Source organism: Balaenoptera physalus (assembly GCF_965194825.1).
Source record: "Balaenoptera physalus genome assembly, chromosome: 16".
In the NCBI taxonomy this organism is placed as follows: Eukaryota; Metazoa; Chordata; class Mammalia; order Artiodactyla; family Balaenopteridae; genus Balaenoptera; species Balaenoptera physalus.
Genome location: NC_138898.1, coordinates 3,939,338 through 3,963,107, shown reverse-complemented (window position 1 = coordinate 3,963,107; position 23,770 = coordinate 3,939,338). Strand labels below are relative to the sequence as shown.

Sequence of the window (23,770 nt, the reverse complement as noted above, 5' to 3'; positions counted from 1 at the left end):
CTGCTTTCCAGAGCCCCAGAGATAAAAGACAGGATTCAGGCGCAGCCTTTTATCTCTCCCACTGCGCTGCGGTGGGAGCAGCAGGGTCCGGGCAGCGACGCAGCGGCGTGGGCGCGTGAGCGTGAGTGCGCGCGTGTGCGTGTGTATGCGAGTGTGTGCGCGCGTGTGAGCGTGAGTGTGTGCGCGCGCGTGGCCTTCCGGCAGCTGTCCCGGCCCCCACCCCACCCCACCCCACTCCACCCATCGCACCCGGCCCTGCGCCTGGCCGGCTCCCCCGCGCCTGCGAGGCGACCCCCGTGCGCCCCGGGTTCAAAGGCCCTGCGCGGCAGCTCCAGCCCCTCCGGGGGGCGGGGAGGCGAGGGGGGTGGTGCGGGAAGCAGAAGAGCCGGAGCCCACAGCCGGCCAGCCCTGCGCCGGGATGGGTAGCGCGCTCTGAAGTTCGCGACCGTCGCAGCCAACTCCTGGCCGCAGCCCGGGACGCAGCCAGCCGGCGGCCGGCCTCGAAGACCCCCTAGCCGGAGGGCGAGGCCCGCTGTGCCCGGCACGAGCGCCCTTTCGCGGCCACAGGCGTCCGTCCTCCGGCCCGGTGCTCCCGCGGCCGACCGGGGTTCATGGAGCTGCGGCTGTGGTTCCTTTTCGGGCTCGCAGTGACCGCCGCAGGTAAGCGGGAGGGGCGGCGCGCGGCTCCTGGCGCGAGCGCACACAAAAGGACCCCGGGACGGGCGGGGCGGGGGGCGCGGGGAAGGGGGCATCGCTGGCAGAGGCCTCTGGCCCCGGCTCGCCACCCCTGCAGGCGCCCGGGGGGCGGGCTGGGGGGCAGAACCTGAGGGCACGGACCCCCCGCGGGCTCGGGAGGTTGCAGCCCACACGCATGCTGGAGACCCGGGGCCCGGGGAGGACTTTGTCGATTTTTCGTGAAGTCGGGAACTTTTCCAAAAGTTTGCAAACGATTCACAAACTGTGCAAAATGACTGCAGAGTTTTCCGAAAGCCTGCACAATGCTTGCACGTTTTCAGCGGGCACAGATAGCTTGCCGGCTGCGCGACGAGAAGAGCTCCCAAGCTTTTCACCAAGGGTGCACGCAACTTGCAAACTTTTCGGAAACTGCGCGCCTAGCTTTGCACGCTTTTCTGAACCTCGGGCGTAGCTTGGAGACTTAACAGAAAGTGCCATTAGCTTGCAAACTTGGCAGAAAGTTTGGCTCTCCCCCTCCCCTGGGTTTTGGGAGATGGTGGGTGTCCGGGGCCTGCACCCTCGGCAACTCAGGAGCCCCTCCATCTGCCTTCTGCAGGATTGGCGCCTCGCCCCCAGCCTGGGGACGCTGGCAGGAGCGGCGAGCCCCGGGCCCCCTCTGCAGCCAGATCGGAGGGGGACACGGAGGAGACTGTGCCCACAACAGCAGTGCGCGGTCCAAGCCCCCGAAGCCCTGGGCAGGCGGAGGGACCTGGTCGGTTTGGGGAGCAGGCGGCCAAGGGGGGCCCTGTGCACCACCGAGCCCGGCGCTGTACATGTTTTACCTACAAGGACAAAGAGTGTGTCTACTATTGCCACCTGGACATCATCTGGATCAACACTCCTGAGTGAGTCAGCCCTGGGGGCGGGGGCTCCTGGGCCAGGCCCCTCTCTTCACACTCCGGGATGACCTGGTCCCATCCCAGCCTGGTCAGCCCAGAGCCCGCCTGGCACAGCCTTCAGCCCTCGCTAGGCTCTCCTGCCAGCCCAGGTCAGGTCTGCAGGTCAAGGGTGTGACCCCCCCATCCCCTCTGAGGGTCTGGCCCAGGAGAAACCCAACCCCAGAGTTTCTGATCCGGTGGAAGGGCGAGCCCTCCCTCTGCGTGAAATGAGCCAGCCAGAGGGATTAGACACCTGAGAAGTCCCTCTGGGAGGGAAGAAGCCCCGAAAGTTATCTCCTGCCCCAGGGGCTAAGTGGGCCTGGCCCCCCTTGCTGACCCCGCCAGGCTCCAAGGAGTTTCAGATTCCTTGAAAGCAGCCTGCTGTCTAGGGAGCACAGGGGTGGGCTTGGCAGGGCCTAGTGGAACCTGCCCCATAGGGGTGAAATTCCATGGGCTTCAGGCTCCTTACCTCCTGGGGGGGGGGGTCAAGCCCACGGGTCCTCCCCAGGCTGTCACCCCCTGCCCCAGACAGCTCCCCTTGTCCCTTCCGGTCCCTGAGAACTCTCTTACTGCAGGACCGAGACAGTGGCACCTGAGTTAGTGGTGGGGTCTCCTTGCTGTAAAGCCCACTCTCTCCCGAGGCCGTGGGCAGCGGCTCAGTTCAGGAACCCCTTCCGCAGAAACATCATCCTGCAAACTGTGAAGAGGGCTTGACCTTGCCCTGCTCACCAGCCTTTGGGCTTCGCCTTCCTGGTCTCTAAAATCTGGGACTTGGACCAGACGTCTCTAGATGTCTCTAGGTATTCTTGGGATCTCTTGGGCGTCCTGCTTGCACCTGACTAGGGATTCTTAGCCGTCCTGGAGCCCTTGGCCTGGAAAGGCAACTTTGCCACTGTGTTTGGAGCCCCTTGATTCGTGTCCTTCAGGGGTTCCTTCATTCCGAGCCGTCTAGCCTCTGAGCACCCCGGGTGATATCTCGATGGGCCTCACATACCCACCTTGTTTCACCGATACCTTGAAGATGAAATGCAAAGGAGGGTGAACCTGGGGGGCCGAATGTGTTTCAAACCAGGTCATGAGCCCTGTAAGTACATCTGGGAGAGGTCTGGAAAGTCACCCTGTTGTCCAGCATGGCAAGCAGGGCTGGCTCCAGCGGGGAGCCTGGACGTGTGCACAGGGTTCCAGCTCAGAAAGACCCTCATGGTTTAAAGTGTATTGTCGCCATCTTGAAATGCTTAATACTTTTTTAAAAAAAATCGAAGTATAGTTGACTTACAATATCATGTTAGTTTCAGGTGTGCAGCACAGCGATGGAAATGCTTAATACTTTTTGAAGCAAGGGCTCCATGTTTGCATTTTATCCCGGGTCCCCCAAAATGAAGCTGACCCAGATGGCAGAATTTGCTTGCCGGGCTGTGTCCGATCAGGTTCCTACACATACCGTCAGCCCACAGTAGGGAGGGTGGGGCCAGGTCATAACAGTGATGTGTGCTGGGGAGGGACTCCTGGACGGGCTGTCACTGATTGCCTTCTATTCTCAGACAGTGATCAGGGTCACCTTCTCCTACAGCCCCATCACCCTGACACTTGTCCTTTCTGATTCTTATCTTCCCGGCATTGTCCTCTGACCAAATGAGCTTCACAGAACCCAGGACTGAGGGCAGCCTTGGTAGGAATCCCAAGCTGTGGGTCTAGAAGGAGAAAGAAGAAAGCTAAGCAAGTTTGGGGCAGGGGGGCCTTTGCAGAGGAGAGGAGGGGAGGAAGGAGGGGATATTTGGAGACCACCTTAGTTCTCTGCCTGTTGCCAAGCCCTGAGCAGTGGCTGCGGGAAGCGATTGTCACGAAGCCCTGCGACCTGGTGGGAATCCTGTCTCCCAGTTCTGAGCTGTCGTGTAGGGCCTGAGTTGAAGCCATGGGTCTTTGGCTTTTTCTAGGACAGCCAACTTGCTAACGTTCCCCTCACAGCTTGATTTACCTCTTCCCCTCTTCCCTGACCCTGATTCATTTTAAACACTAGGGGAAAAGGATTAAATATGGTGTTTGGGAGTTTCGTGAGCTACCCGGGGAAACAAAAAAAATGACAATAGCCAGACTTGAGCATTTTGAAGTCAGACAAGCAACATAATTTTTATACGGAAGATGTTCCTGGATGGTCTTTCTCTGTCTTCCTTTCTTTTCCTCCTCCCTCCCTCCCTCTTTCTTTCCTTCCTTCCAAAAATTCTCTGTTGATATATGGACAGGTCCACTGGCAAACTTTAAAACATCTTGGATAAGATCGCGAAGTGAGGAAATGGGTTTTAGGGAACTTGGACCTTTGGAGAAATGGAAGCATCTGAAAAATGGCTGGATTGAGTTAAACGGACAAGGGTAGCACGCACTGAGGACTTTTCCAGCTTCTGCCCCCCACCCCTTAGCTGTCACCCCCTCTTCTTTAGCAGACCCTCTTGCTCTCTCGAAACTTCTCCAGGGTGTGAGTTGCATCCTGTCCCCACCGCTGGCTGTGCTGGGAACCCGCAGGAGTCTGGAGCCTCATGCCTAAATCGAGAGTCTTGAACTTCGGGTGATTTTCAGCTCCTGCTGTCTTTCCTTCTACTGCCTTCCGGTCACGTGGAGGCAGAGGCAAAAATCCGGCTGTGCCTCGGAAGGAGGCTTGCAAGGTTGCAGGCATTCTTGGAGAATGATCGTTTTGGCTGCGTTTAAGGACCCAAAAGCTTCAGGAGGGATGCTGTAGTTACTGTATCTCACGTGGAAAGTTAAGGCCCGAGAGACCAGCTGCTCCCAGAGGTATTTTCTGGGTATGAGATCCAAGTTCTCTGGTTTCCCCACATCCTTCTACGCACTTGGTTCTTCCAGACCTGAGCTCGAGCAGCACCCAGCAAGTAGTAGATCTCAGTAACGCTGGTGACTTCCTGTGAGGCCCTTGTCTTTGTTGTCACTGAGGTTCTGTCTGCGGGTCTTTCTCCCACAAATGAGGCGTGCTGTCCCAGGGCGTGTGGATGCTGCCAGAGGTCTCACATCCCTATAAACGTGTGCGGGAATGTGGATTTTTCCAGGGCTGTTGCCCATAACTTCCATTGTTTCTTCCAGAAGATCCGGGACCCCAAAGAGAAATGAACCAAGTGCGTCCTGGGCACTGCCCTTCTTGCCCCTGGGGAGGCGGCTGAGATGCCAGCTCACCCACGGGACAAGGGGTGCTCATGGCTCTCCTTGGCCACGTTAGGAAGCCCCGCCCCTCCCCTCCCCCCAGCAACCCCACCGTTGCCAACAGAAACAAAAACAAAACTCCACACCAGAGAAGAACACATCCCGTCTTATGGCCATGGAAAATTTGCCAAGAATAAGATAATAAGGAGAGAAGTAGGGACAAGTAGCCCATGTGCTTACATCCCTGTGCACTCGGGGTTGTTTTCCATGAGAATACTTCAAAAACAGGAGTGTCCTATGACATGCTGGGGGATTGTGTCTGTCAGGGTCTCCAGAGAGATGGAACTAACAGGACGTGTGTGTGTAGATATCTATGTGTATATAAACACACCACACACACACACACACACACACGCACACACACACACAGAGGAGCTGATGTTGCAGTCTTCAGTCTGAGGCATCCTGGAGGCAGAATTCCCTTCCTGCTCAGGGCACCTCACTCCTCTCTGTCCTCTCCTTCACCTGATTGGACGAGGCCCACCCACGTTATGAAGGGTAATCTGCTTTACTCAACGTCTACTGATTTAAATGTTAATTGCCTCTAAAATATACCTCCCTAGCAACATCGAGACTGGCATTTGGTCACATATCTGGGTACCATGGCCCAGCCAAGTTGACACATAAAAAATTAACCATCACAGAGCTCTCAGTGCTAATGGTACCCCATAGCAGGGCAGTCCCTCTGCACCTGCCACTGTACACCTGGCTATGGAGTGAAACCACTCATTCTCAGATGGCCAGTGGAGTTAGCTGCAGGGCCCCCAGCAAGGAACCCTGCTCTGTTCCTTCCCACTTTTTTCCTGAGAATTGAGGGAAACTGCCATCTGTTAAATCCCTCCAAGGACATGATGAGGGAGGCATTGTGATGCGGTGACAGTGACCATGTTTCCAAACAAAAATCTGAGCCACATGGGCTGACAAGTAGGAATGTATTTCTGGAAAGAGCAGTGCAGGATGTTTGGAATCACGGCTGTGGTGGAAAATCTGGGCTCTGTAATCTCGTGGGAAGACTCCAGACCCAGGAGCTCTGCCCTGTGTCCTGGATGTGACACGCTGCATGGCCTGGGGGTGGTGCCACCCTCTCCCTGTGCCCCTGGGTAAGTTGCAGACATCAGTGTGACTCTAGGATGGTGACCTAACAAGATGATCAACCTGGCCACACTGACTGAGGAACGACATTTGTTTCCCCAAAGAAGCAGTGTAAAAATAATAATAACAAAACATTTTAATTGTATTTCAATGTATTCTACCACAAAAAGGCAACAATTCAACAGACTCACCTTTGCCTCCTGTGTTGTTCAAGAGAGATAGGCCAGCACGTTTCTAAGAAAGGACGTTTTAAGTTGGAGAACATCCCAGAGGAAAGGATGGACCTGGTTTACCAGCCTCCCACTGATACGGGGCCAGCTGCCCACCCACCATGTGATTTCAGAGACCCCAATAACAGTCACGTGACCCGTGAGTCAGGACTGGGAGTATCATTGCTGGAGATGCAGCTTTCGAGGCAGAAGGATAGTCTTTCTGAGCTTCGTCATGATCATGTAGACGATGGTGATGATGGTGACAGTGGTCCACACTGATGTTGACCGTGACTTCTATGAATAAAGATGTGTGAGGATGACATGAGAAGGCGCGAGGGGCATTCTCAGCACAGTGTCTGGACTCTAGTAGACACTCAGTACCTCAAAGACACGACCACGCAGATAACTGTACAGCCCCTGGGGCTGCATAGCCCTTCCTGCCGGCCCACCTGCCGTATCCCAGTCCCTGATTGGAGATGCCGGTGACTGAGAAGCTCAAATCCTGCTGAGGTGGGCTTCCTTGGACCCTCCAACTGGTCTTGCGCTGCCTCCTGCAGTAACACTGAGGAGCGCGCACCCGGGTACCTCAGTTTTTCCCTACTCTATGGCCCTTGGTGCGCAGTCTATTAGCATTTGATTTGCATAAGGTTTACAGACCCTGGGAAAAGGTGTGTTTGGCTGACTGCTGATAAGCGGCTTGATAAGCGCTCTGGTGGCCAAAGGTTGTTACAGGCTTGATGAGATTTGGTCCTGCCCTTTCTGCCCCTCCTTTCTTGTTTGAGTCCTACTTACCTTGGTAAATAATTAGAATTTTGGGGAACAGGGCATGGTGTTCTCTGAAGGCACTGCCCTGGGCTCCCTCTGCTAAATGGGGAGGTGGGTACAGTGAAGCAGGGGAGAGGGAGGGGGTCTGGCATTTCAGGATAATTCGAATGATCTGTTTAGAACTTTTTTGTTGAACGATGAAATCTTAATGCGGGTGAGTCCAACAGAATAGACACAATTTCCATGGACCCAGCACCGCCGGGGACCTGAGTGGGGGCCACTAGGAAGGGATCCCAGGAAATAACTACGGAATCTGTTTACAAAAATGGTAAATAAATAAGGACACATAAGAAAAGACTGTATCAGCCAGACTAAAAATGATCTTGAACTCAGGGTTCTGACTGATCTTGTTTTTACGCTCTGAGTTGTTTCCCTTCCGTGTAACCATCTCCCCCTTGGAAATCTAGTAGACGTTTACATCCCAATTTTGAGTCTGGGTAGCAGTAGCTCAGAACATTTCACGGCAAGATGCGTCTTTAAAATTTGAGGGCCTCAGGGCTAAATTTCAGAGTTTGTTGGCAAGGTCGGCTCACACAAGGTGACCTTCCGGTTGGGTTCACTTGGACTGAAAGTCCCCTTTTCTACCCCAGAGTGGGTGTGAGGAGGTGAGATATCCAGGGACAAAGATGGGTTCGTTGAAATGCATCTGATCCTGACTGGATGAGAAAGAGGCTTGAGGCTGGAAGGCAGTTTGATTTGCCTCGAGAAAACTCGGTACAAAGAGGTCGTGACCCTGCATGACCCTGGAGGGAGAATTTAGATTTCTGCTAGATGAAAGGGGCATTGCAGCTAGGAACTTGGCCTTAAATCTGAAGGCAGATGAAAGGCTGTGACATCTCTGGTGCGGTATATTCCTGCAAGAATTTAAAACAAAGGAAGCTGGGCAGCAAACATTGCTTTCGTTAAGGGGGTCCCGCGGCTGGGTCGGAGCTCACAGGGCTTTGTACCGCCAGCTCTCCATCCCGCCCTGGGATGTGCATCTCAGCACGTCCAGTGGGGCTGCCTGGGGCCCCTTTCCTAGCTCCAGGGAACCCCGTGTCACTGACGCTCAGCTTTGGAGCACATAACAAATAGATCAACTGTTTAAGAGGGAAATGACCCCATCTCATTCTAAGTCATGTTTCGGTGGAAACGGAGACCTCCTTAAAATGGGACACGTGTGTGCGCACACACACACACACACACACACACACACACACACACACACTTTCCCCCTATTTGGGATAGGAACCAATTTTTTTTTTTTTTAGGCATTAGCACACCCAGTCCCAGGAAGGCATAGCCATTTATTTTTATTTATTTATTTATTTATTTATTTATTTATTTATTTATTTATTTATTTATTTATTTATGGCTGTGTTGGGTCTTAGTTTCTGTGCGAGGGCTTTCTCCAGTTGCGGCGAGCGGGGGCCACTCTTCATCGCGGTGCGCGGGCCTCTCACTATCGCGGCCTCTCTTGTTGCAGAGCACAGGCTCCAGACGCACAGGCTCAGTGATTGTGGCTCACGGGCGTAGTTGCTCCGTGGCATGTGGAATCCTCCCAGACCGGGGCTCGAACCCGTGTCCCCTGCATCGGCAGGCAGATTCTCAACCACTGCGCCACCAGGGAAGCCCTAGGAACCAATTTTATTTGGAAGGAAAATAAATCCGGGCAATGGCCACAATGTAGATGAGCTGCCGGTCCAGACACAGTTCAGGGGGTTTCTAAAGTCCTGCTCCCCCGCCGAGTCTCCCAGGAATGGACAGCAGGATAGGGCGTCCCCTGGCCTTTCTCATCTGCCCCAGCTCAGAATCTCAGGGGAGCCAAGAGCTTTGGGAGAACTTGGCAATGTTCAGAGCCCTGGACATCTTCTCTTCTTTTATAGCCTCTCAGGGCTGACTTAGCAGGAGGCCTTAATAAACAGTAACACTAGAACAGGGCAGCCAGCGAACCCTGTGCCCGGCCCAGTAATTTAAAAAACAGAAACAGATTCATGCATCCATGAGAAAGCCTCGGAGGCTGATGTGGCCGAGGTGCTGTGATCCTTTCTTGCTCAATGATGGCACGAACCGCCCACAACTTGGGGAGCGGCCAACAGCTTTGCCAGAAGTCAGAAGCAAGTTGGCAAGAGAGCAGAGGTGTCTGTAGCTTTTCTGGGTTTTTCTAAATCTGATTTCCATGGGTTTCTTGCAGGGTGGAGAATAGGGTGAGGCTCATGACCCGCTCTTTCAGGTGCAAACTTGAAGATGTCAAAAAGTAAAATAAAACTTAATGCGATATTTTTAAAAAGTCAAAATTAGTGCAAACATTACTAGTCATAATCAACCAAATATCGACATTTTTAATAAAGACAGGATCTGACCCTGTGCTTGGTTCTTGTTTGGGGATAAAGCCTGTCTCTCTAGAGGGACTCAAGTCTTCTTAGTTTGAGGTAAGCAATCAAGTGATCAGAGCTACCACAGGATGCAAACAATTAGATTAGGAAGAAAATGAGTGTCCTTATTTTTGTTGCCATGGCGAGCATGTCTTCCTTCAGTAGGACTTTTCCATCCTTAAGATGAAATCTCCTGAAAATTAGCAACGGTGTCTTCTCTTGCTTCCTGTGGGTTATTTAAAGGGATGTGTGATGGTGTCTGTATTTTTTCTTTTTAATCCCTGTACAAATACCCCCATTCTTAAAAAAATACTTGCTCCTTATTTTACCCCTTCTGTTTCCACTGCTGGGAACTATTTTGAGCCACATCAGTCTGCAGCTTTGCATAAAGTTATAATGAGGCCATGCCAGACAGACGTGGATTGCTCATGCCTACATTCGACCTGGAATTCGTTAGGGTCACTGGGGGTTGGGGAGAGAAACTCTAGCCTAACTCATATGGACGCATTTGGGTTGTACCAGATGGAGGGGAAACCAGCTAATCTGTTGGATTCCATAGATGGCTTCATTCTCCAAATATTGCAGGCGTTTGTTGCCCTAACTTTTTTTTTTTTTTAAAGCTGTCACTCTTGGAAATCCCACCCCACACACCAAACACAGAAGGCTTTTTCTGCCGTTCTCCCTTGCTTTGACCACTGGTCAAATATCCTTCATTCAGAGCCCCTGTGTCTGCATTAGGGGAGGAGGCTGCCGTGTCCAGGGAGCTGATGGGATGATATAACCTGTGGCTTTGGGGTGATTTTTAAGCTCCGTTATGTGGCGGTAGGGCGTGGGAGAGTCCTACTCTTTGGGCCAAAGCTTTCTAAATACAGTTGGTGAGATCCTGGGAATCTCTCCGCTTGGGTAGGGTAGAGACCCCACATTTCATTGTGGTTTAATTGCTGGAGAGAAGGGCTGGGCCCTGCTCTAGGATTTGTGCTGTTCAGAGATGCTCAAGTAACAGTGAGGGCGTTCGGGAATCTCTCGATGGAATTTGGAGCTGGACGGACCCTCCGGAGAGCCAGTGATTTCATTTGTCAACCCCAGAGAGAAGCCACTCACCTAGGGCCTCTCAGGGAGCTAGTCTTCAATTTGGGCCAGAAACCTGGGTCTGTCTGCCGAGGGAAGCCTCTGGTTTTGTCTCTGAGGCCTCATCCATCCGGGTAGCCTGGTTTCTTCCTCACGTGTCTGCGGAAGTTACTAGCAAGACATGGTTCTTCCATTTCTAGTGATCTAGAGACCATGTTCTCTCTAGAAGAACCTCAAAGAGGGGCCGACTGAGGACAACGATAGTGAAATCCAGTGACTCAGCCAGGAATTCTGTACATTTGGCAGACTGGCCATGGCCTAGAAGAAATGGCCAATTGAGACCTCCTTCCCTCCCTCCTTTCTTCACGTAGCAGACCTTTGTTATTGAGATGTTGAGGTGTTATTGGGCACCTGCTCTGAGCCAGGTACTGCCTGGGCTGCCCTGGGTGCCGAGGTGAACAGGCAGAGACCAGCTGTTACCAACCCCGGGGGACAAGAAGGAAGCTACACCTGCAGCAGAGGTGAGGAACGCCTCCATTCCTTGGGTCCGATTGATGGAGAGTCAATGTTCTCTTTGAAAATGTATGTAATTCTGGTAAAATTCCCCAACAACCAAGTCCTGGATAAATTAAAAAATCATGGGTTGTTTTTTTTTGGGGTGGGTGGGGGTGGGGGGAATGTCTTAAAAAAAAATTAACCTCCAACCCACAGCACATTGCTCACTCTTTTGATATTTCTAAATGCTCTGGGGTCATTGGCTATTTCTGAGGCTGCAGGAGGACTTTCTCCATTGCCAGGTGGTGGAGGAACAATTTGCCTTGGGATCTTCCCACTTAGAGATGCGGGGATTTTCTGCAGAAGTAAAGCTACAACTTGCCAGTTCACTTTATGTTGTTTGTGAGCATGAAGTTTGTGTTGTATTCTTCAGAACCAGAAAGCATGTGTGTGTGTTTCTGCTTGCATAACGAGGTCAAGGAGGGATATAGTTTGACTATTTTCTTTCCTGGAGGTTGGAAGGGCACCCAGTGGTTGTCTGGCCCAAGGCCTGTCCCAAGCAGACTTTCACAGGTGTTTGGTGAGTGGACAAGGAGTCAAGTCACTGCAGGGTAAGCCTTGTGAGGTGGTCAGCCAAGTATCTGGGGGCTGGGCTCTGAGCGTCATGGGGTCATACGCTTGCTTCCACCTGCCCAAAGGACAGTGTGATCCGAACCAAACATTTCACAGTGGGCATACCTGGGAAGAAAGGCTTCCAGCCAGCTTCGTGGGCTAGGTCTTGTCCTGATTCGGAACATATTCTTTTGTGTTTGCTTCGATGAAGAAAATCTCTACTTGTCCTTGTCAGCTGCAGAGACTCCGGGTCTTTCTATGAAGCCCAAGAGATCACGGTCGCATCCATCTGGAGAAAGTGAGTTCCAGGGTCAGCTAGAGGTCACTGGTCGTAAGCAACAGAAACCTAGTGTTGCTGACACAGCATAGGAGTTTATTGGGAGGACACAGCGTGGCCCACAGACTGGAAGGGAGGGAGAAGCAGCACCAGGTTTAGAAAGGAGAGGTACCGAGACAGGACTGGGGGTCCCAGTGGGAGCACGGTCGAACAGACAAGGCAGGACGGAGCCACCTGGCAAGTAGCAGCTTCAGAGTATTTTCTGACCTTGAATTGCTTTGCTCAGGAGTCTTGGGAGGGAGAGGATGTGATGGGCCAGCTTGGGTCACCTGTTGAGTCCTGAGGCAGGGGAAGGTGAGACTGTCAATCGACAGTCTCTGCACGACCTCACACAGGGAGGGAGGGATAATTCCCCAGGGGAAAGATAAGAGACTGGATTCCAGGAGACAAAAACAGCCAGCGGTGATTCCAGGCTCTAGAGAATTCTGGGCTTTTAAGTCCTTCCAGAGGGGTACTCCTCTCTCTGAGCTGGTGTTTCCCTCTTGCCTCTATGTCTTTGTGCAAAGTGGCAGTGGGGGGGGTGGGGGGGTGGTCCACTAGATGCTTGTTGAAGTGAATGGATGCTTTTATAGGCCTTTGAATATTCAGCCACTTCCTGAAGTTACTTCATCCTGTCTTACTCTTAAACAGAGTTCTTAGCTAGCAGTTTTTTCTGGCTAAGGTTACAAAGACAGTCAGTGAAGTTGATCCACACTTTCTTCCTTGCCCAAGAAGATATTCTGAAGCTTGAGAGAACAAGTGAGTGGTGTCTTCTAAGGAAGGAATTTAATAAAATCTGAAATCAAGCCCTAGTTAGAAAGCATGTTGGAGTCCCGAAGTTGATTCTCTGGGGAGTGTTGGGGGGGGGCAGTATCTAATGACTGCTGGTGCCTGGCAGCTGGGGCTGCTGCCCCTGCCTGTCTGCCTACCCCTGGGAAACAGTTGTTCCCCTTCCTCTCGGCTGCAGGACCGGTCACCAGAGTCGCACCTTCTGTACAGTGTGTCCCAAAGGCGATCCTGTCCTTGCTTTCCCTTTCAGAAGGAAAAATGTGAACCAGAGAAGACAGAGCATCAACTTGATGTTCTGACCGTGAAGTGAAAATGTTCTGTTTGTTGGGGAGACACTCCACTAGAACCTAGGCTTTTTGAATTGATAATGACAGCACCTTTATTTGTAAAAATAGTAGCAGGTGCTAATTTTGTCACCATGTCACTTGACCTGTCTGGCTTTGCTTTATGGGACAAGCCACTAGAGCAGGGGTTGTAAACTGAGATGCCTCTGAGGGCTAGACAGGTGAGAGAAGCAAGCAAAGAAGGACAGATACAGGGACTGGGGCCCAATAGAGAGCTTGAGCCAGGCTCTGACAGTATCACTCAGCTCCAGACACCTGCTGCCATGTTGGAGTGTGGGGTTGGAGTGAGTATAACTTCCAGTTATACAAGAGAAGCTGGAAATTGTGATGTTTATGTGAAATTTTCAGATTAAAGAAAAACCACCCTCTTCTGATTGGATGAAGCCCGCAAAAATGCCAATTTGCTAACCTCTGTACTAGATTAAAACTGTGTGTGTACAGGGCCACTGGTTTGTCTCATTCATGGATGTTCACCCAGAGTCTAGTCCAGGGCCCATACATTGAAAACCACTCCACAAATATTCGTTGAGTGCTATTCAGTGTTGGGGGGCAGGATATGATAACTGGGTCTTCAAGGACAATTTGATAAACTTTCCTGAGAATTTAGAATTTGGCCAGTGAAGCTCCTTTTGCTGCTTCTGGCTGACCCTTGTGAATATGTTTCCCTCCTTTCACTTCAGGGACTGAAGCCAATTTTCCGATCAGAGAGATGGAGATGGTTGATTCGTTTAGGAAAAGGCAACAGTGAACTTAAAAACAGATTCTTAAAAGAAACATTCAACTTTCCTTATTTAAAAACTTCTTGTAGAAAGAAATAAAGTTCTTCCAGTGTGATGATGCAGATGAACAATGAATACAGGAGATTTGGAAGTTTAGTATTTAACATTTATGTGTGACATATGGGAGAAAATGTTAAATGGTATATATGACTCTGGCACCACCATCACTGAGCAAATAATGAATGTTCTGACCACATACGCTGAGGACAATTTATTATACAAATACACACAATGCTAGACATTGCCTATGTGAATGTTTTGGGGTGTTTTGTCTAAGAGCACTCGGACTCATCTTCTCATCTGCTTCTGTTTTGTTTGGAGCTCTGTGTTATAACTGGAACATTAACAGGTGGAAGAGCTGACTACTTTTACAAAGAATTGTGTTCTCTAAGCCCCACTGTAAAACACAGGCTAAACCATAGGTCAGATGGTGTGCTGGTCAAAGTTCTCAGCTGATTTAACTTCATTTTCCTGGTTCCATCATTGGGTCCTTCCAATTCACCATTCAGGAAACACTCAAGAAATGATAAAGGTACCAAAACAATTAGAACATGAGTGCTTATTGGGCAGACAGTGTAGAATGATGGACCAGCCAAAAGGAAGCCTGGCAAAGAATGGCACTGCTGTGCCATGCGGCACTCTGGTTCCTTCTTACCTGTCTTTATTACTTAGTCACACATCTCAAACGCAGGCCTGGTAGATGGGGTTTTTCTGCCTGGTACAACTCACTTGAATTCCCAGACCAAAAAATGCAACAATGGCAGCCACATTAATTCACCACTAGGAGCTCTTTGCTAAGCATTTTTCATGCAGTGCAGTGTATCATTCAGTCCGTCTGACAACCCTTTCATAGATCAGGAAACTGTGGAGCGGGTGGAGTGCTCATCATGTAAGTGCTTTACAACATAATAATGGGATGACTAGGTAACCTTTCTCTGTGCTCTGTGTACCTTGCACATACCTGGGCGTATTGGCTTGTCAGGTTTCCTTTACCTGTACTGTTTTCATACACCAGTAGCATGTGAACTCCTTAAGGCCTTTCTGCATCCTCATCACACTTAGACTAATACCATGGAGATACAGGCAGACCTTGAAAATACTGTGGATTTGGTTCCAGACAGCCTCAACGAAGTGAAAAAGCAAGTCACACGAATTTTTTGGTTTCTAATGCATATTAGAGTTATGTTTATGCTATACTGTAGTCCATTAGGTATGCAATAGCATTATGTCTAAAAAAATGTATATCCCTTAAAAAATACTTTATTGCTAAAAAATGCTAATCATCATCTGACAATGCAGGGTTGCCACAAAGCTTCAATTTGTAAAATCCATAATATCTGTGAAGTGCAATAAAATGAGGTATGCCCAGATATAGTGGATGCTTGGCAAGTGTTGGAAATTCTTTGTAATGAATTTTGTGGTTGTTGAATGTTTTAGGTTGGAGAGAATCCAGTCTTATTGGACTAGTTTATCTCACAATCAACAACCAGTTGCTTAATTAATAGTCTTCATTTGCTCAGCCTTGTACTGGGTCCACAGCAGGTGCAAAAGAAGTAGCCCTTTCTTGTACCCTTGAGGAGCTGGTATCCACTCTTAAACCTAAAGACACCTAGGGGCTTCCCTGGTGGCGCAGTGGTTAAGAATCTGCCTGCCAATGCAGGGGACACGGGTTCGAGCCCTGGTCCGGGAAGACCCCACATGCCACGGAGCAACTAAGCCCGTGCGCCACAACTACCGAGCCTGCGCTCTAGAGCTCGCGAGCCACAGCTACTGAAGCCCGCGCGCCTAGAGCCCGTGCTCCGCAACAAGAGAAGCCAACGCAACGAGAAGCCCGCACATCTCAACGAAGAGTAGCCCCCACTCGCCACACCTAGAGAAAGCCTGTGCACAGCCATGAAGACCCAACGCAGCCAAAAATAAATAAATAAATTAATTAATTAATTAATTTAAAACAATATATATATATAGAAAAAAGAAAGACACCTGCCCTGGGCCCTGTGGCGTAGAGGGTGCTTCTGACCCTCCTCTGGCCATATCTCCCACCCCATTGCAAGGAGTCTATGAGACTGAAAGCCATATACCCCTTCTTCTAGACCATGTTCCAGGTATTCACGATCCTGGAATCCCTCTACTCAGATGTCCCTGAGCCCACTTCCGGGGTCTGATACCCACGGACAGAACAGGGCTCCAGCACATCTCCCAAGGCCTACAGGGTGGTCAGGGGACAGCTGCTTGTGGAATGGCGGGTAGATGGAGCTTGGCCTGCATGTGGGATGGAGCAGGTTGGAAGGCAATGTACCTTGTGCTGCCATGTTCCAACACGGAACTCCAAGGAGCCCCACAATCCTAACATCAAGCTCCAACTTCCAAGATGTTTTGAAGCTGAACTCTCTTATTTAAGCACTTATCAGATTGATTTAAAAACCTTTAAGTTTTCGACCTATGGGAGGTGGGCCTTTGTTGGAGCTGGAACTCTTGATGGGGGGGCGGGCCTTCTGTGGTCTGGACCATCTCTTAAGTCCTCTGGTTCATAGCTTTCGTCATCCCCCACCGGCTTCCAGGTCAGCCAGCGGAGTGCGCACCTGGGGCTTGGAGCAGGGGTTTCCTGCCTCCATAAGCATTCTTGGAAAGTTACAAGGGCTCATTTGCATACTAGCTCCTCCCACGAGGCTGCTGGGAAAGCGCTTAGCGGTTCTCTATTACCAAATACCACGTCGCCTTGTTTGCTCACTAAAAACACTTTGTGCGTTTGCAAAGTTGAGTGGCTCTGCGCACACAAACGCCTAATCCACTGACAGCAATTTCAAAATCGCAGGTCTTGCTGTTGATGGAAAAATGGGAGCCTTGGTTGTTATTCCTTGTGTGTCATTTTCACCAAGAAATGGGGGTCTGGGTTTAATGTCAACACCTAGAGATTTAATGTGGCCCTATTACTGGAAATCTATACCTTTAGCCAAATCCTGCCTCACCACAATGTCTGTATTGTTTTGCTACCTCACCCCCACCCCTATTTCCCATTCCTGAGAAAAGATGGGGTTTTAGCCAAGATTCAGCTCAGAAGGGGACTGGCCCCTGCTTGCTTTCTCTATCCTGTGAGCACAGACTGCTCAGTACTGGGCCTGCTTGGATCCAGGGAAGCCACTACAAGGCCATTTCTCAACTCACTTGGGTGGGAGGGAGTGGGGAGAGGGGAAAAGAGAGAGAGGGTGGGGTTATGGGGTTATGTTCTTAGCTCCAGTCTCCTGCCCAGCAGGGAACAGGTTCGTTCCAAGCATCAGGTCACGATGGGGCACCCCCCCCACTCTGCCCTCACCGCCCCAGAAAGGCTCCACGGCATGTGTTTCAAATTAAAGGAAATTCTATTTGATGCTATTTTGAAAACGCACAGAGAATGTCAGAACCCCTTTTGAGGTGGATGATTGGTGATACTCCATGGGGCTCACAGAAACCAAGGTGGTTGATCTCGGGGACTAGCGGGAAAGCCAAGACTTATTGGAAAAGTAACTTTTGGCCACACGTGTTTCCTCTAGTTATTAGTAATCTGTCCCCCAAATCCTGTTCAGTAGTGCTAATGAATTAAGCATATGCTTTTAACTTTTTCCCACTGAATTGCCTGGCCGTGTCCTCCCATCCCTGGAGAGCAGTGGTTTGGATGGACACGAGCATAAGAAACAGATGTAAACATTTATTGTTTCAAATGACACCATCACCCTCGTCCCAGCTCCAACCATAAATGAAATGGATAAACAGTTTCATAAGAAGACTTTTCCCAAGGTCAGTTCTGTCCTTGGCTGAATCTCACAGGGCACAGAGGGTTCCCCTGACGTTTGTGGCTTTGAGGAAGCCGTGTTCAGGGGCCAGGATGTGTCTCTAACGGCCGTAATTGGATTTGTCCTATTCCAGTTGGTGCAGACTATAAATACGATGTGCACACGGAAGAAATTCGGTGGCCAGCAGGGCGGGAGCCAGGGCCGGCCTTGGGCTGCGGGTTTGGAAGGCGTCTTATTGGTCTGGATGACCAGGCTCATGTGCCGCTGGCTCAAGGATGAAGACTGGGGTCAGCGTTCGGGTCAGCAGGACTGTCCATGTCAGGGGTTTGAGTGCTGGAAGGAAAACCAGAACTGCCCTGGAAGGACCCGGGCTGGGAGGCGTGCTGGCCATGGTTGGGTCTTGAAAAGACTAAAAATGCATCCACCCAGCGTCTGCTTGCTCCCTCCGCAAGAGGAGGCCATCGTCCATCTCCCCCAGGGTCTCCCCATCTTTCCACCCCAGCTGCCCCAGCCCACTGCCTGGGGAGTAGCGGGTAGCGGGGATGAAGGATCCACTCCAGAGTCTTCCCAAGGCCCCAAGTGCAGGGGAGGGTGTGGACACCCGTTCCTGGGACAGGACTGCACCGCCTGCCTCATCCACACCCAGGCCCACCATCTCGGACGCCCTCGCCAGCTCCACGAGCAGGGAGGCTGGGGCGGTTCGTCCAGACGTGGCCCTGACCTTTCTCTGTCCTTTGCAGACGGACTGTGCCCTATGGACTGTCCAACTACAGAGGCAGCTTCCGGGGCAGGAGGTCGGCCGGGACCTTTCCGCAGAGCTCGCAGCCGTCGAAGGGGACGCCGCGCTGCGCCTGTGCGGAGAGCGAGGACGCCGCCTGCGTGCACTTCTGCGCCTGGACCCCGGCTGCCCACGGGTACGACCCCCTCCCCGGACCCCGGCTGCCCGCGGGTACGACCCCCTCCCCGGACCCCGGCTGCCCGCGGGTATGACCCTCCTCCCTGGCTTTCTGCATTTCCAGAGATCGGTTGCCCTGGGCCGTGTGGGTGCAGCAGGGCTCTGCCTGTACCGCCCGACGCGGTCCTGCAGGCGGGGAGGGCGCAGGCTGCACGCCGAAGGTGCCGCAGCCCCGTCCCTTCACTGCCTTTCAAAGCAAGGCCTGCAGCGTGGCCACGGCCGTGTCTGGTCTCCAGACGTATTTCTTCTGGACTGCACAGCAAGCTGCCAAAATTTGAATAAGTTGCCAACACTTAAAAATTGCAGAATCACCCCCCTCCTCAACAAATGCATATTTTTAGCTTCTCTAAAAATAGCAAATGGGACCATCTGGTCTCACCAGCCCACATCCCCTCTTGGCCGGATAGGCTGGAACCAAATGAGGGCCACTCAGGTTCTAGTGGGACATGCAACGTCCATTCACCTGTGTCACTCATCATCTTACTTGGTGGCCCCCCAGGCCCCCGAGTTGGAGCCCCTGTAGTCTACTCTAACTGCTGGAGAGAAGCTCGTGAGTCACTGTGGACTTGAATAAACAAGCGGAGCCTAGGTTCGGCCCGTGGTCGCCATGTAAGCGGGTTTTTTACTACTCATGCTCCTGGTCCTCTTTTTCTTTACTTTGGGCCAAGATCCATCAACCCCGCCAGGCAGAGCTGCCTTGTAAAGCCTCTTCCAAGAGCCATTGCTGGCGGGATGGGACCTCCAGGTGCTTCTCAGCAAGTAAAACACACAAGCAGAGGGGCTTTCTATGCGGCAGGTGCTCTGGTAGCCAGGGGCCCAGGATCTGCTGTCCAGAAACCCCAGCGCCAACTACATTTTTCTTCTTGGCTCCTTAACATCTGATGGATAACTGAGCAGTGTGGGTGGAGGCTGGACTGTGGTAGAAGTCCACCCACCATGTGCTCAGCCTTCAGAAACTGTGCCTGAGATGCGGACCTGGGGGACCGCACTCATGTTGGTGGGAAGAGGAAGTCATTCATAATTGGACGCTGAAGAACCAGCCCTGTGGAAATGTGGCTTGATTCATTCAAACCAGCTCTCTCCCCACAGGAATTCAAGGACGGCACGAACACCTGACAGAGAAGCAGGAAAGCAGGCCAGCGGTGCTGCCAGGGGCGTGCGTCCGAGGAGGTGAAGCTGCTTTCTGAGTCGCTGCCACGTGGGGGCACGGAGGATGTGTGGGGCGCAGCTGGTCTGTGCGGGCGGCCGGTGGGACACCACGTGTGGTGGGCATCCACAGGCAGTGGTGCTTCTGGTAGATCACCCCTGGGGACAGAACAGCCTAAAGCTGTGGACAGCCTGCCCCGCGTCTTAGGAGCTGAGTCCTGTGCTCCCTGTAGCTTTGGAGCAGTGATGTCCAGCCCTGGATTTCACCAGGTCTGGACAAATCTCACCGATCGCTGCCTCTCAGAGCCCCTGCAGACTCATCTATCGGTGCCCATGTTGCGCCTCTGCTCCCATAGCAACTGGTGGTCTCTACGAAAAGAATCATTTCTTCTTTTCAGCAGCTGATTCTGGACAGAGGCAAATTATAGCAGCTGGGCACCAGGCCCTCCGAGTCCTCCCGTTCATTTTAGGAATTTTTTTTTTAACCCACTTGTCTTTTTTGTATGATCCTGAGGGTTTCCTGCAGCCCAGCTGGGTTTATTTGTCATTCAGTCGATCAGAAATCGTTATTACTGAGTCGCCTACACATCTGCAATGGGATGGTAATTGATGTTCATAGTAATGACCTGGGGCGGGGCTTGGGGTCCTACAGGGTCTGATCAAGGGAGGATTAAACCCTGTTTGGTATGCAGGAGGCTTTCCGAATTGGTGGCAGATTGCTTTGAGTCGTCTGGAGAGGGTTCTGTCAGCATCCACAATAAAAATGCAGAGGAGAGGCAGAGACAGACCCCAGGAGAGCATGAATTAGGCCCCAGCTGGTCCCCACTTTGCCTCTTCTTCCTTCTTCCTTCTTCTCCTCTTCCTCACCCCAAACCCAAACCCAAACCCTTCTCCGCAAGGGAGGGATGTGATTAAAACCACCATCCATCGTGGCATGTATTCAATTCAGCAAAGATTTGTTGAGCACCTGTGATGTGCAGGGCACCGTCCTAGATGCTGGGGACACCACAGGGAATAATGCAGAAGGTCAGCCTTCCTGGCACTTAAATAGTGGGGAAAACAGATAGCAAACCAATACATTAAACACAGAGCAGGGCATGTGAAGGAGAGCAGGAAGCAGGCTGGGGGCAGGAAGTGTTGGAGGGTGGCTGCAGTTTGGGTGGACAGGGGTGGTCTCACTGGCCAGGTGACATTGGCATAAAGAACTGGAGGAAGTGGGGAGGGGTGAGCCAGAGGGATGAGGAAGGGAAGGGGATGTCAGGCAGGGGAAGGGTAAGTGCAAAGGCCCTGTGGTAGGAATGTGCTGTGCTGGGTGTGCTCTAGGAAGGCAGCAGAGGCCAGCACAGAAAAAGCACTGGTTGCTTTTGCTGTTGGTGTTATCATTCTGTTGGATGTTCAGGAGATGAGAACGGTGGCACAGATGTCCCACTGGGGCCTGGAAAGGTGCTTCTTCTAGGTCTTTACGATGCATGTCAAGCTCCTGTAAGACGCTTTACTTGGGAAGAAAAAGTCTTTCCTTATAAGCACGGTCCCTACTTTCTTGCAAGACTCAAGTTAGTAATCTCCAGATTGACATTCTCAGAGTGGAAGCTGCTGCCATCCTGAGCTTGTGATCATCAAAGATGGGACCAGACTGTGGGAGAGAGAACTCGCCGTGGCCACGTCAGCAGCGATGATTGTGCTCACACCTTCCCAGGTGGATGGCAGGCTCTGAAATTGCCTAGAAGCTCTGGCAAGGAGGTTCCGTTCAAAACAGGGAACGGGCTAGAGATAGGCTGGGGAGACGTCTCCTCTTTCAGCCAGCAGAGAGCTCTTCTTTTGTAACAGGCCTCTTTTTTTTCTTTTGCCCCCCTTTTCCGAGATAGGTTAAAGTCAAGGCCAGACAAAGCAAGTAGGCTTTAGACCTCCACCATCAAATGCTTGCCCCGGCAGTGGACCTCCCCGCCTCCCAGGCTCTGCCTGCCCTTTCAGGAGCCCCCTGGGAGAGGGTCCTGCAGCAGGAAGGCCTCAGTTATGGCTCCTGCTCGGTTCACATTTCCACCTCTTTGAGGACAAGAAATGAGTTTTGCCTGGGGGAGAAAACCCACTCAAAGGGTCCTCACTTAACAATACAGCCCTTCCCCAAGAATGCCCCATCCAAAGACCCCAGTTTCCCTAATGGGTAAAACGATCCCAGCTGTGCCCTGGGTCCCGACGCCCAGGGCTCCGGTTTCATGCAGGAAATTGTTTGCGGAGAGGTATGGCACGTTGCAAAGCCACTTCTCTTGGAGAATAAGTGGACTTCAAGCTAACTCTTTGCAAATGTAACCCCGTGTCCATGTTGGAACAGATGCAGGCCCTGGCAGGAGCATGCCGACGTCTGAGCCCTCACATGGGGCAGGCGTGGGGTGTGAGCCACTGAGGCCGCCCGGCGTCAACTTGAGACGCAGATCACAGCTGTACAGGTTTGATGAGTTTGAAGCTTATAGGATTTAGACAGGCATTTTCAGCTGTGCTTGGTCCCACTAAAAGAATGTATCTCCAAAAAAAAAAGAAAGAAAGAAGAAACCTTGATGTTTGTGATAAGAAAAGGAGGAAATTAACACCTGCGGGTTTTGAACCCCCAGGCGGGTGTGCAGCAGAGAGACTTCTGTGCCCTTCACAGACAGGCAGACGATGAACAACAGACCCAGTTGCCAGGAAGCCACTGTAAAGGCAGCCCCAGCTCAAGGCTATTAAGGTGATATTTGTTTTCAGGAAGAAATGTGGATCTTTGGGGAAAGGGCTTCAAAATAAGCTGCAAACACAACCGCTTTGTAAGTTATGTAAATTTCTATTTATCTATGTAATTGGCAACAACTGGGAATTGTAACACCTGACAGTTCGCAATCTCTTTCAGCTGCGCTCTAGCGGCCACGCTGAGATTGCTGAGCGTCTGAAGCTGATGGAGTGTTTAGTCATCCACGGGGATGGGGAGAGGCCGCCTCCTCCCCCGACGGCAGAGAGATAAGAGCCGGCATTTGAGTGCCTGCCGAGGTCCTGATGTGATGGTGGATGCCAGGGTGCTAGCCTTGACCAAATGCTAAATTTTCGATGAGTATATCCTAAGTGTTACAGGTGTAAAAGCGAGTGTCACAAGGAAATGGAAGGGACTGATTTGCCAGCAGGATGGGGTACAGTTTAGAGAAGCAATTATTTATTGTGAAACTGTTCTCTGTGTCAACTCCTTTTGGCGGACGTGTTCAACGCAAAGCCTCTGTACATAGAGAGACGTGTTCTGATTCCCACCTCAGTCCTTAGGGCTTGAATCACATTTTTAAACACCTGTGCACTGTTTGTCTCTGTGGCAAGATGATATCTCGGAGAGAAATTCATTCATTGTGCTAACACAGAAAATACTGTCAAATGCATAATAAAAAAAATCTCAAAGTTTGCTCTGATGTGGGTTTTTCTCGCTGGTGTGATATGCATGGTTACACGTCAGTTTTCCGTGGACCTCTGGAGAGGACAGAAAAGAGTTATCATTGGGGAAGTAGATTCATCTGAAGTCAATTATGGAGCAAGATGGGTGAGGGGGCTGCTTGAATTTTAAGGAAGGAGCGGGATCTGGGGACCATCCAAGGAAGATAGAACATTCAGGGTGGTTGGGAAGAGATAAATCTGGGGAGGGCGTTGGCTCCTTCCGCTGGCACCATCCTGGTCACCTTCATAGCGATGCATAGCTTTGTCTTCTGTCCCCAGAGGCACGGACATGTGCTGGGCAGGATTCCAGGGAGAGGGCGGTCATAGGCAACAGCCAACAGTGGACCTTTGCAGCCTTTCCGATGGGCGTTTTATTCTGCTTTGCTGCTCACGGTTCTTGAGAATTAGTAGCCCGAAGTGACCACCTTTTGTTTGATCTTCTCTATCAATGGCAATGTTTTTAAGCCTCCAAGACTTATAAGACATCTGGGGGGTGGGAGTGCCAGGTTCTTCCCTCCCTCCCTCCCTCTCTCCCTCCCTCCCTCCCTCTCTCCCTCTCTCCCTTCCTCCCTCCCTCCCTCTCTCCCTCCCTCCCTCTCTCCCTTTTGAGTCAAGAATTGGAGACCATCAGAGGCAGGGAATTGGACAAAGAGACCCAGCCTAAAAACCAAGAGAAATCCAGTATTCTGGGTGGGTTTGATCACATCTAATCTGCGAAAGCCCAGGAGCCTCTTGTTTTAATTAAACACATTTTA

General features: G+C 51.5%; 1 protein-coding gene across 1 annotated transcript; it reads left to right on the top strand.

The window, feature by feature from the left end:
* Positions 1–611: 611 nt before the first annotated feature.
* On the top strand, positions 612–22,986 carry EDN3 (endothelin 3; the record flags this gene model as incomplete). The annotated part of the gene is made up of 6 exons (XM_082432079.1): positions 612–660; positions 794–903; positions 1,177–1,580; positions 18,214–18,387; positions 19,518–19,598; positions 22,453–22,986. 6 exons carry the CDS (start codon positions 612–614, stop codon positions 22,490–22,492), a joined length of 858 nt encoding a protein of 285 aa, XP_082288205.1. The 3' UTR covers positions 22,493–22,986.
* Positions 22,987–23,770: the final 784 nt, after the last annotated feature.